This window comes from Brachyistius frenatus, unplaced genomic scaffold, assembly GCF_029030835.1.
Source record: "Brachyistius frenatus isolate BFR_SWC_R1_liver_20210118 unplaced genomic scaffold, ASM2903083v1 Contig_121, whole genome shotgun sequence".
NCBI classification, from domain to species: domain Eukaryota; kingdom Metazoa; phylum Chordata; class Actinopteri; family Embiotocidae; genus Brachyistius; species Brachyistius frenatus.
Window position 1 is genome coordinate 45001 of NW_027210720.1, and position 14616 is coordinate 59616.

General features: G+C 38.8%; 1 protein-coding gene across 1 annotated transcript in view; it reads left to right on the forward strand.

The window, feature by feature from the left end:
- ntm (neurotrimin) overlaps positions 1–14616 on the forward strand; it is a 93469-nt gene that overhangs the window by 42749 nt on the left and 36104 nt on the right. The window contains exon 3 of the mRNA XM_069713728.1: positions 1115–1347. Coding sequence (XP_069569829.1) covers positions 1115–1347 — 233 coding nt within the window. The remainder of the gene's footprint in view (positions 1–1114; positions 1348–14616) is intronic.

The window sequence follows — 14616 nt, forward strand, 5'->3', positions numbered from 1 at the left end:
GCATCAGAAAACGAGGCTACTCGAGGTAAATAATCTCAGATGAAAGACAATTGGCAGGCAGAAGCACAGTTTGTACGTGTGAATTTCTTCTATCCATTGCACACTTGAAAGTTATGCTTTATTCCTGTGGCTTTGGCTCAGGTACTTGTCAGCAGGATCCGAAGATTTGTCAGTCAAAGATCAGTGACCTAGCTCTGGTATCAAAGCAGCATGTTGTGACTGGTGAAATCAATCTGTTGTAATTGCTACGGAGCAAAGCAGTGTAGTTTCAGCTCATTGTCTCGATCAGTTTTGAATGTCACAAACCAAGTGTGTGGGCGGATTAACACAAGAAACCTGATGAATTCTCAGGAGGTGCATTTGCATATGTACAATGTGTCTACTTACTAAGCTTATTGAAAAATTGTCAACATTCCAAGCAAGCTTACATGATTGCTAATAAATGAAATGTTAGTCATATTCTCATTTATTTTCCCATTTCAGAGTTATGCATCAGAATACTGCTACACTTTTTTTTTCTAATTGAGCCGACACCTGGAATTATGCTGCTAATATTCTATAATGACCCTTTTTTACAATGAAAAAGTAACAAGTTTCTGAAAAAATTTTAAAAATATAAAAGATAACAAAATCAAATAAATCAATTAAAACATGACATATTGTGCTTGTTTACCTTGCTTCCTATGTTTAGACTACTTCAGAAAAAAAGTGTTCAGCTGACCCGGGCCACATTCTCTTCTCGTGTTACAGTTTCAGCCTTTATAAGCAGCAGCGGATCTTTACAGCGGGAAAAGCAGCATGCAATGGAGAGACCACAGCATGCACATTTTCAGCTCAACCAAACACAACACCAGCTGCACTCACTGATTAGTCCCCCCACTCGTGTTGAAACCTTGCTATCAAGTTTCAAAACTAACTACGGAAAAAATAAATCATTGAGAAATGTGAAAGTTTTGATAATGTCCTGATGACAAACTACGCTTTCGAACTGTTTGAATGGCTCAATCGTATACATTATATCAAGCAAGGATACTTGCTATACATGTGACCTATTTGTCAATTACACATGTACTTTATTTCACTGCAAGTGAAACTTATTTCTGTTCTTTTACAGATGTGCACAGGGGGACGTTGTGACACACACAGCATGGCTGAACCGGTCAAGCATACTGTATGCCGGAGAAGACAAGTGGTCGGTGGATCCCAGAGTGAGTCTGGTGACCCTTAATCAAGAAGAGTTTACCATCAAGATTGAAAACGTGGACATGACAGATGAGGGGCAGTATGTGTGTGCGGTCCAGACGAGCAGTCGACCGAGAACCACCTCAGTGCACATCCTTGTCCAAGGTAACGAAAGACACAACTCTGTTGCAACCACTGCTTTTACAGTTATTCTGCTGCTAAATGATAGAATGATAGAATTTAGAAGAATTAAAAACTAAAATATATTCTTGTGAATTTCTATACAAGTTTCTTTTTAAAATGCTAACAGCAATTAACCTCTGGCAAGCATATAATGTAAACACATTCTGTACTTTTAATTTAAAAAAAAAGTAAATGTGCCATTTGCAAATGTTTGTGCAAATCATTTCAGGTTGTTTTTAATGGTCTTTTTCCCTCCTATTGTACTATAATTGATGGTTGTGTTATTCAAGAGCACCAACACACGAGGGCATAAGTGAACAAACCAGAGTCAGAGCAGACGTGCAATGCCTTTCTTGAATCTCATTTCCTCATTCATCACTCCACTGGAGCAATTAGAGGCTAAATGCCTTGCTCAAGGAGTGGGAGGGTGGAGGGGTGGGTGGAGGGCGAGGGGGCGGGGGGTGTTACTCATTCACCACATTAGGTGGGGTTAATGGGGAAGAGCAGATGTTAAGATGCTCTGGCTGTAATGATATGTAGAGTTGTGATAGTGTCCCCGTGAGATGCTGGACACAGTCAAGTGCATTGCACTGTAACAAAGTGTGATAGGGAAGTTTAAGGCAACCAATTTGATTTGCAGATGATCCGTAAAGAGCTGCTCATAAAATGCCTTCTCCAAGTTCATAAAGAACCAGATTATGTTGGCCATGTTTGGATCATTTCTTCTGTCAGTTTTCATGATGCCAAACAGATATGATGCAACACTGATCAATAGTCTGATCAACCAACACCACCTGCATTTCAAAGCCACGCAGTTTTCCAATAACAAGCTGAAGGTATGATATTCTGTACATTTTTATTCAAAATTATAACTGCTTTTGTCAAATCTACAGCTGCTGAGAGCAACATGTTTATCACATTCTGCATGATTCTGCTCAGATTTCACATGTGAAATGAAGAAAACTCCTTTTACTTGCCATCATGAAATAATGACACAGAAAATGACAGAGGATTGAAATAAAAGAAGTCGACTTGGCATTTCTCGTGTATAAAGACATACATAAAAGGAAACTAGGTACATTATCGGCTCAGAAGATGACATAAATTAGTTTAACTGGTGATTGAAGCACACTGAGGAAACACACACACTATCATTCAGGTAATGAGATAAAAAAAAATTGACATATGTCTTCTTTATTTGACCGATGTGTCCCCTATTTATTACATAGTGTGGCTTTTGGACAAACAAACTAAAGTGCCTTTACAAATAGTAGCAGCCCTTTTACCAAGCAGGTTCCATTTCATTTAAATATTTATTTAAGTGTTGCTGTTAGGAGTTAGCGCACATTCAGGCGGGTCTGACATGTAAAATCAAAGAAGCAACATTTCAGATTCTGCTCTATTTCTAGGTCGTCAATCAAACTGAAGCAGATCCGTGTCACTGTCAAGTCAAGTTATTTGTATGGCACATTTCATACACAGGTAAACTCAATATGTTTTACACAACAGCATTAAACCAATGAGTCAGAAAACACATGCACGAATAGTCAATATAAATAAAATAACATTGCAACCACCAATACAATGCACATATATTACACAATTTAAAAAAAATGTTTATATTTAACAGACATTTTTTGATTTTTGATTTGATACACTTTATTAATCCCCGAGGGGAAATGTCTTCACTACAGCAGGGGGGCTCTCAGGGGGGAGATGCTGCAGCAGGCTGCCACTAGCGCGGCGCCAGGTAACCTGACCTGAGGTGCATGTTTTTGGATGATGGGAGGAAGCCGGAGAACCCGGAGAGAACCCACGCAAGCACAGGGAGAACATGCAAACTCCGCACAGAAAGGCCCAGGACCGGATTCGAACACGGAACCTTTTTTGATGTGAGGTGACAGTGCTAACCACTGCACCACCGTGCTGCCCACATGCAACACAAACAAACACACAGACATACACTCACTACCAAAAGTCTGAGAAAACAGCAATGTTTTTATTTTTGACTGTTTTTAAAAGAAGACAGTTGCAGCAAATTTGAGGTAACTAAGCAGTTTCTTCCAGAGAATCGCACCATAGTTACTAAATGCACCTTCACATGATTTAGATTTGATCAGTAAATTTAGGAGACACATACCTGATGATCTGAGAGATCTGATTGGGTTGTAGCCAGTGAGCACATGTGATGCACTGAGGAGCTAAACCTTGTAGAGCCTTGTAGACAAGCATACTACTTTTAAATCTATTCTATACTGTACCAGTAGCCAGTGAAGTGTTTTCCTTACCGTGTAAACTTTACACTGTAAAGTGTTGAATTTCACGAGTCCCAGTAAGCACTCCGGCTGCCGCATTCTGAATGAGCTGAAGCCGACCTATTTTTCTTTTTTGGGAAGACCTGCAAAGAGGTCATTACTGTAATCTGCTGGAAATGAATGCATGGACCAATTTTTCTGAGTCAGAAAAGTTTGGTTGTGACTCAAGTTTCCAACAAAAGATTTCTCACCAATGAGTTTTGTGTCAGAAAGGTGAAAGTGTTGGAAGTCAGCTTGTTTTTTTCTAACCAGTGGGGCTTTGCTTGGGGTGGACTAAAACATACCACCATTTCATAGACTAATCCAAAATACGGTTTTCTGGTAATAGCAGAAGGGTGGATGTAAGGAGACGAACAGTAGAGAGAGTGATACCACAGAACAAAACCAACAGTGAAAAATGGTGGAGGGAATACTCAAGTGTTGAGTCAGTGCAGGCGTCCAGCTCCAGAGTAGCAAAACACCCTGAACTCTACTCTGACAAAGGAGAAGTAGCACTCCGTTCTTCAGAGACACGGTTTGCCCTTAAGTTTGTATCTTAAAAGGTTTTATACAGCAGCAGAATAAAGAGCCCAAAGGCACCTCAAAGCTTTGAAGAATTTATTGAAAACCGAAAAGATCCAAGATGTGCTGACTGTTTTTGACTCTCCTCCATGGTCACCTGACCTCAACCCTCACAAAATATTTATGCATCACTGGAGGAATGAGAAAGCCAAAAATTCCAAACATCACAAGAAGCACTGGGACATTTTCAGATCATGCTGTGATAACAAGGGTTATTAAGTGCTGCTGTCATTAAAGCAAAAGGAGTGGAGACCGACTTATGATATTTCCTGAAATTTATGGACATTTCTCACATTTGGAATTATTTTTTTTTTGTATTCATAAAAAAAAGAAAAGAAAGATAAGTCTTCTTTTTAATCATATATTTACCTTCATTTGTGGTCTCAGACTTTTGGACCTTGCTGTAGATGTTGTAATGCTCAATGCATGATGGAATTGTATTATTTTTGATAAATAGTGGTGCCTTTACCCTTATTTACCTCATTTTCAAATCAATCTGATCATTTAATAGATTGTTTCCCTTCCTTATTGAATTACAGCGAGCTTGACATATTGTTTCTCAAACCCACGGTGTGCAAAATAAAAATATAAAACAAAAAAAGTATAAAAATGTAACAATAAAAACAATAAAACAGACAACAACCACAGGGACGCTTAACGGCAGTATATATAAGTACAATGGAGTGCAAATACGGGTCCATAGTTCAAAAGTTCAGACTTTATGGGGCAATGGGGAGAGAGGGCAGAGAGTTCAGCATCCTGCCAGCCTCATGGGCGAAGCTGCTCCTCAGTCTGAAGGAGCTGCACGGAGGCTGCAGTACCTCCTCCCAGAAGGCAGGAGGCTGAAGAGGCTGTGTGAGGGACGGGTTGATTCTCCCACGATGCTGACTGCTTTACGAGTCTTTCACCCATTTAGAGTGTTTTGGTGCAATGTAGTCCTGCTAAGAAGCAGTTTCCAACTGTGAATTATCATTATGCTTTGGTAAATACTAAATACACCCACACAACTTAAATTTTTAACCTTAGACCCGAGACCAAAAGATCACTTGGATGTGAGAAGGGAATCTGCAGAGTGTTTCTGAGGGGACCAGCTGATACTGAGTTCAGCCTTTCATCACCTATTCTCATGTGATTTCTGGAATTATTTGGACCACCAGCTCCTCTTACACTACAGAATATTATCACAACTTGTAGAATTCAATGTGCCTTTTTATAGCAGAGTAATATCACTAAACACAAACAGAGCCACGTGGCAATGACAAAATCATTTATTTTTAATTAAACTGCAATTTATAATTACTTACTGTGGATATTTTCTGACTCGTGCATGCATGTATGCAATATAACAAGTAGGTCAGGTCACAGGGGCAAGAATTAGCAGATGCACATGCCCGGAGACTTCGAGCGTCTTCTTAAAGAGCACTTTGACTGGTTCGGGCGCAGGGTCACCACAGTCCAAAACTAAGATATCTTTTTGTTAGTAGACACACTCCTTAGGTAATCGTTTTCAGTTGTTGCATCCTTAAGCACTATTACACGACAGGGTGTGCTCTAATGTCATTATTGGTACGATCACTGATCGAGGGTAATATTGCGATTATACAACAAGTTACCAACTAAATGAAATATGTAATCAAAATGTATTCCTATTGTGGGGCAATTCGCTCTCAAAATATAAACATTTTTGTCAGTGTGATCTCTGTTTCCATGGCAATACATGGGGTATTACTAATAACTAAAACTGATTTCACCAAATTGGTCACATTTAATAAGCCTAAACAAGTAAAAACAACATCATATTGCATATTATATGAACATTCAATTCCAATTACATACTGCCATTGATTTGGCAGTGATATTTCCAGTGATGAGCACTGTATGCTGTTCTGTTGATTTCAGCATGTTCCAGATGTACAGTTGACCAATCAGATCTCTGGGTTGGAACTACTTGTTGTATAATACTGGTTGTTGTATTCTACTGGGTGCAGACGATGGGTTTATTTAGAAACAATTGGAGCAGCTTTAACCAATTGGTATGCATTGTGACTCTACTGCTTTCACAACGATATTTAGAAAAAAGCGCTTGACTTTAATGCCACCGTACTTACCCACAACACTGGCCGCCGATTTGTCACCCCTGTTAGTAAACTGGTTTTCCATACCTTAATTACAGTGATGAAAACTGAAGCTGTGAGTAATAGTGTGGCATATCCAGGCTGTCTTTAACCAGCAACTCAACCTTTCTCTACATTAGGGAGAGCTGAAGAGTTGTTGTTTTTTCTCTTACATACAGAGCCCCTCAAATCCTTAAAAATCTTCAAATATGTCTAAGGTTTTTCATTTCCTCATTTCTCTGTGATCTCTCTCATTCTCGAGTGAAATTAGTGTTTCCGCTGTCATTATGTCAAATAAAACAACACCTTCACTGCAACTTTGAGGAAATAATTTAGGTTTTTGGTGTAATTTTCTTTGGATCATTATCTGTACTTGCACCTTAAAAGTTAAGAATGAATTTTGGTAACATAAATGTATGTAACAGTTGACCCAGTTAGATTGTCACTATAGATCATACTTGTATGATAATTTATTCATAATTCACAGTATAATGATTTTTTTTTTTTTTTTTTTTTTTGTAATGTATATGCAGGATGATTTAATTGTCTTAACACTCATGAACTTGCATTACTATATATATGTCTGCATATTAATTTAAAGCCATCAGCTTTATGTCAAAATATTACTTTGCTGTTACACTGAGTAAATTAACCAGCATTTCTAATAATATGAACAGTGAAAGCAGATTCATAAGAACAGTGATGTCAAGGTTTGTGAAGGAGATAAACACTTGTTTGTCTTTTTCAAAAGAGCTTACTACATAGAATTGGCTCTACTCCCTTTCTCTTCTAGAATATTTGATCAGAGCGTCTTGGCGGCTCTCTGCAGCACGAGCAGTCAGTCCCTGGAACCATGTCCAATCACAAATCATCTGATGTCAAGCGGCGGTGTGTGAATGAGATTAAGTCATAGTTGATTTACCAGACATCAGATCTCAGTAGTTACCCACGGGTGTTTAGAAAACCTTGAACTGCAGCGTTTAAAGTCTAATCACATCACACCCCTAGATTTTGAGCAAGGTAGCAGAAACAATCCATCAATTTATCCAATGAAAGAGCAACTATTTTGTTTAATTATGGGCCTTGTTTGAGAAAGCTTTCTTATCCTTTCTCTTAAATTTGTTTGCAAAAAAATATGCAGGCTTTTTTAATTTATTTTTATCCACCTGCAGATCTTTGATTGGGTTGTTTTTAAAGTAAATGTTTTATAGATAACCAGTAATGAAACTATGTATTAATCATAATGACTGATGTAGAACAGTCAATTCTCATCAAAATCCGGACTAACAACACCTATACTAAACTGAACAAAACGTTCCCTTTACATTCCCATTATAGTTATTAACAGTTCCTTAGATATGTCGGATTTCTTGCTTATAGGCACAGTCATTCATGTCAGCTATCCTGGTAATGGACTGGGGTCCGAATTTCTCTTCCCTTAAGAGTTTTCTTTGAAGGTCGTCTGCGGTGGTGTTCATCTGACTCACATTGCATGTACCTCCTTCTTGTTTGGGTAGTGTGGCCTACTTACGCTTGATGTTTTCCTTTTCTTCCTCACTGGCTGGAGGAATCCGACCCTCATCTGTTCCATCCATTGTCACTAATGTGGTTTGTATACATGGCCTTCATTCCAGTGAGGCTTTGTTGGGTGGCCTGATTGGGTCCTGGCACTGGGGAATGACAAAGTGCCTCAGCAGATAATTGTGGCTGACTTTCTTTTCACGTTGTGCCAAGATCTCATACAGTGCAGGGCTGCAGTAGGCTTTGACTATACATGGGCCTTTCCAGGGAGCTTATAACTTAAGGCTGAAACCCCTTTTTTTGTGTCTCATTCTTTAAGTAGATGAGGTCTCTCACTTTTAAGTCATGAGGCCTTTGCAGGGAGACCTCCAGTTCACCCAAGGCAGATATTCTGCTTCCCACCCCAGGATTCCAGGGAGAGGTCTCCCTGAGAGGTTTCCGTATTTCTATATGAAACATGTTACGGACCTCTTCAGATATCATTGTGGCTTTTGCCCCAGTATCAACAACTGCCTGAATCGGTACGTTACTTAAAGTCATTTCAATTTGCAAGCAGGAACCTCCTTTGGTTGTTTGTCTTAGCTGGAAAAATTGGTCTTCCCTGCTACTCGGTCTCCTGAAAGCTAGTGGCTCACTCTGTGTGGGGATACACTGATGGCAAGATGGTGACCTTGAACACTATCTCATAATGTACCCTGCAACAAAACAAGGTGAGTCAGCCTGCTTGATTAGGGATGGATTACTGCTTTCTCAACCTTTGAGGAGGCAGTTGAAGTGCTGGTCTCCATCCACTCTTGATTATTTGCTGTGGCCCTATGGTGTGGGGGCATCCATCAGCATTTTAAATTCCTCAGTTGCATACTATCAAATGTTGCCAGCTTGACTTTGGAAGCTCCACGAGGAGGTTGTCGCACCATGTCCTGTTCATTTCCATTGTTGCCTGCATGCCATATGCCTTTATTGAAGCTATGCATGTTGTGGCAGGATGCTGTGGCAGGATGTTGAGGCATTCGCTCGCCTCTGCATAGCACAGCTGGGTCGTGCATGTTTTAGGTAATGGAAGGGCCTGCATTGTGTGAACTCTGCTAAATTACCTCTTATTCTGCTATGACCATGCCTCTGTCTGAATGCTCGGTTGCCCTGGAGTCTGTTGGGATGTTGACGGAGAAGAGATTGCAACAACATACTAAGTTTGACTGCTTGGCAACGCAGACATTACTCGAGAGGTTACCCTTCGCTCTGCTGTCACCTGATGCTGCAGAATAGGTTTTAAAAGCTGTTGAAACTGTTGGGCCTGGTGATCCAACAGCATTTTCAGCCATGCTGCCGGCCCTGGAACTGAGGGCGCTGTTGTTGCTCTAATCAATTCCTCATTGTCATACATTCTTTCCTTCTTTTCATTTTCTCTCCGTCTCTCCCCTCTGTCTCTCTTTTCTCGCTGTCTCTGTTTGTACATACTCCACTAATCTTGTAGTAACAAGTGCTTTACTGCTGTGTCCTTTATCTACTGGTTAATTTTGTACAGTGCCATCAAATCTTGTATTTTTGTTTGTTTGTTGGTTTAATTCTTTACCTCCATCCTGCTGGATCAACTCCTTCGATGTGACGAGGCCATTTCTGCTGGTCATGAACTCTGGGTCAAGATGTCACTTCTTTTACCAGTTGTTAGGTCTTACTAACATATTTAGATGTCTACTAGATGTGATTTATGTATTGCCAGTGACAAGGAACACTACATTTTATAACCCTGTAATTATTTCAACATGACTGCAACACAAAAAACATGGGCTGTGAGAATGGTGGTTGTATCAGCACTACACTATTACAGAGGGAAACTTTCAGAAACGTGCATTGTGCTTCTACTGTGTATAACATACAGTACACTCAATGCTATATTAAAAGTCAATCCTTTTTTCCTGTCTTCTTCTTCCTCCCTCATAAATGGAGCATGTGATTTAAATTTTCAACTTTGAGTTAAAACTTAAACTGAATGCAGCCTCAACTTAGTGTTGCCTAGGCGACAGCCAAGGCACGATAAAAGTGAGTTCATTGAGGCAGCTGAGAAACATTTGAACAGAAAAGGTCAATCACAATACAATGTGTGGGGTTACTTTATATTTCTGCTGCTGCTGTTGCCACTTTCTACCTGAACAACAAAAGGAATGAAAGCATGAGCCACCTGACAAAAGCCTATCTTCCAGTCTTATAGCAGGTGGTGTAGAAAGAAAAGCTCTTCAGGTTAGTTTCCAAGTTTTCTTTTTCTAAAATCCTTGTTGCTGTCACAACATTTATTTTGCCACTTTTGTGTCAAAACCTGAGGGTGACAATGTTGTGTTGTGGTCAAGGAGCAGATTTCATTATCCACATATTACTTAACAAATTGAATTAATACTATTCATAAAAGTATTAAAATTGATTATCAATTATGATGTGTAAATTGTAATTTCAGTCTCAAAAGGCATACTCACTCATAAGTGTCACTATCTGAAAGGCACTGAAACTTATTGAACAGTGAAGGTGTGAATCAAAGCACTGACCTCACAGTCCAGCTGTTATCAAGATAAATGTGAACAAATAATCACAGACTTTCTTATCTTTGCAAAATTGATGATCGATATTATTCTTAACAGACAAATTTACTGAACATCAATCCAACATCAATATTACTATCAATCAACACATATCTGTTAATAGTGGAACTAGTCATTTGTTATTCAATATCAACTTTAAATCAATAAATGCATATTCATTTACAGTCCAGAAACAGCTATATACATGCAATATACACAAGTATGTGGCATATAGTGTGTGTCTGTGTCTGTGTGAATGAACAAAGGCTAAGGAGACATGGCCATGTGGGTGTCAAGTGAGCTCAATGGCGTTCCCAGCAATGGGGCAGTGTGGAGCAGTGCTGAACTTAATGTTGTTGCTGTATGGACACCGTCTGTGTTGTACTTGTATGAGTTTGTATGTATGTAAATGTGTAGGCATGTGGGTTGTAAAAAGAAAGAGAAAGGAAAAAGAGAAAGCGCTAAGCATACAGTCAGCTATGTGAAGTGTGGAAATAATATTTGTATCCTGACACGGACTTGGACAGTCGTGAGAGAGACTCTTGTCTGACTCTGTAACTTGGGCTGATGGGGTCTGCGAGTCTCTTTGTTCAGGTGTTGTCTTTCATGTAAGCCTCTGCTTTGTCTGTTCTCACATGGTTGTTCCCCAACAGTCTGTTCATACAACAATTTGGTCCAGAGAAACATATAGCAACAGCTGCTAAAAGGTTACCTTGGGATTGTGGACTAAAACACAGTGACCTTTACAAGAGTGCCACCATCAGGAAAAATTAAATAATGGAAGAAAAGTTTTATAAAGCAAATGAGTAATTCTAAAATCTGATGTAGTTAAATTATGTATTCATTTATAATTATCAATTCAGAAGTAACTGAATAAATGAGGAATTAATAAGCAATACGGAAAAAGAGATCAGAATTGATCAGAGGAGTAATACTTTGAATGTGAAGGGGTTTTGTGGGGTGGTTCTCCAGTGGTTGTCCAGTCGGTGTCCTTACAATCACACATGGTCTCTCTGGCTGTCTTCATCGCAGTGATAAGCTCGCTTATGGCGTCGCACTGTCTCTCTCTGTTGTGCGCTCTCTTCCTCATGCTTCACCCTCACCACACTCTCGCAATCGTTTTTTGTGTTCCTTCGGCTTCGGTGCTGTGATGAAGCACTTGGGCGCTGTGTTGTAAAACCTTGTTTCTTCAGAAACAGCCACACAGATGGAACGCCTGTTGGGATATGCTAAGAACAAACATACAGGAAGATTAACATGACAAAAGCATTTGTAGAAGCAGTTGTATAAGACTGTAATATTAATTATTAATAAATACATTATTAAGTATATTAAATTCCAAAATTGTAAAATATGTAATGGAATCCATGCTACAATGCAGTGAACTTGAATCACATTGGAGTGACTGCATCTTACATTGGATTTTACTTAGTGTGCAATAATCAAATATGTTTGCATGAATTTAGTAATTTAACTATTTAACCCTGAATCATTGAGATATATCTGGTATTTGTAACAAAACAAAAAAACAGCTGGGAAATAATTTTCAGTGAGTTATGATCATTTTACTGTGTATAAACCTCCTGCCTTAACAGCAATAAAAACAGTAGGAGAGGCAGCTTCACTGCAGCAATATGGTGGCTGCTAATAAATGTCAGCAGCCATGGAGGGATCTACTTGTATATATAAGATTCTTTGCTGTTTTACAAGGCGTTAGATGGTGGGTTGATATCAGCTCTTGGATGGATGTTTCGATAGATAATAAACATGCAATATTTAGTTGTTTTCCTATTTTCATAAAATAAATATTGGGATTATAAACCCTGTGTACAGATATTCCATAGGTAATCTTAACTACAGTGACATGGCTAGTGCATCCGTAATAGCAGGTAGTAGTGGCCATCAAAACTGAAAGATGCAACAGAAAAAACAGCTTTCACTGAGGACAGTGGCGAAGTGGCAGAAACAAAGATAAATGAGCAGGGAGTAGGTGCTTTGTCATAGCCTGGCTTATTTTAGCAAACCCAAATACACTGCCCGAATATACGGGTCTGGGTACCCTCAATAGGGAATCATTTTTAGTCGCTGCATCCTTCTCAGTTAAGACAGCAGGTTACTTTTGAAACTAGCAGCATAGCCTTTAAGCACTGAAACTGGCCAAAAATACTTGACTTAAACGTCATTGCACCGAACCACCAACACTGATCAATGATTGGATCACCCGTCACAGCGGCTGAGCATATGTGACTGTGAACAGCGTTTACAGACAATAAACACGGCAGAGAGAACTGAGGCTGTGAGCCATTGTCTGGCAGAACCAGCTTTGTCGTGCTTACATGCTATGTGTCATGAACTAGCTACAACGAACTAATGGAAGAGCAATATGTTTTTGGTAACCATGGAGTTTCAGTGACAGAGTCCCGCTGCAGGTTTGACCATTTTCAAGGTTTAACAAGTCTCGGTGCAAAACACAACAGTCAGGGAAGTTTTGCTAAATGTCTCTAAAGTGTTAAAAAGAATGCTTCAACTCTAAATGTGTAAAAAAAACAAGTAAATCTGATAATCTTCTTTTAGACTGCCTATCAATTATTTTCTACATTATAGCTCTCAACGCACATAATATTGATTAGCCAGCTCAGTATTAAAAACAATATTTATCAAGTACAAAACAGATGAGAAAAGGTGAACCTGAATCAGGTTTAAGGAAAGTCTTTACATTGACCTCTATGGAGACAGGTGTAAACACTGTTGAATCTTTGGCCAATATTTTAGATCATTTTGATAATAATAGCACGCTATTAAATCAATGTAGGTGTCAGGTGACATTAATCCAACTTTGACTTTAACTTTCTCTGTACACAAACATGCAGAAAAAACATTGGAAACCAGACCCGTTGTTTAATATATTAGCCTTACACCAATGCTACAAATGAACAGATTTAAATGAATGATACTAATGACTTGCTGTTTGACAATTGTTGTGTCAGTTCTAATTTGATGTTTCAGATTGGGGATGCTTCATAGAAGATTACCAGGCTGCTTTTCTGAGTCCAGTCCATCCTTTCTTGAGATAATCAAACTTAACATGTAAATTCTCACGATATTTTTTTCTTAAAAACAAAAAAAAATGTAATCTATACGTGAAAAGCACAAAAGCTTTAAGATGTTCTAGATGGTTGGTTTTAATAGTGCACCCTCGTTCCATACATTCACTACATTCAGGCAAGAGTATTCCATCATTGTGTTTCATGGACTATTATTGCTTTTGCCTCTAAGACAAGATAATATTTAGGGTCATTTTCATTTCCAGGCTCTGTTATTGTCATTGCAGATCATCTCCTTAGATTGCACTAACTCCACATACAGATGCCTGCAGGTTTACTCTCTTTAAAAGCAAATATCCACATAATATCTCACATAATGTATTGCCATGTCAACCCACCAACTGCCTAAGAAACCAAACATCGAACGATTACTCCAAAATTATAGAAGTGTTTTAGTCACTGCAAATTAATGGCATAAAACACCAAAGAGAAAGCAAAACTGAAATCACATTAGAGTCACCCTTTCAAATTCAGAAAATCATGCACAAAAAGTGAGGTAAACAGTTTCACAATATTGATTAGTTGTTAAACTGTATAGAATTGAAATATACATTTTTGTATTTTTCTCAAAATAGTGCTTTTAACCTGGCGAAATGTTTGCATGTTACTTAATATGGACTCACTACAGACATTCTAGTAAAATAATTACAATTTATTGGACTCATTCAGCTACACACTTGTAACACACTGGTAGGACCCTGAAGTTGAGCTAAAACCTTATGCTTATTTTTACTGAAATATTACTATGGGCTTTTCATGTAAACTGCCTTGACAGCTTCATTATAATAAATAGTGACTTCACTGTCAACTCCGTGGGAATTTGAATGTGTTAGAGGAAGAGCCAGCCTTTGCTGGAAGAGACCCAACAAAATGAATCGTCTGCCTGTGTCCATCTATAAAATGATACTTTGAGTGTACTGAGAAATAATGAGAGAGATGTATGTCTGGTGCCTTGATGAGTCCTTTCATCCCAGCTACAGTATACTCATTAATCCTGCTGCTGAAAAATCACAGCAAAGAGACCTCGCAGTGCTAGGTAGCAGGGACAAAACAATGAATACATTTA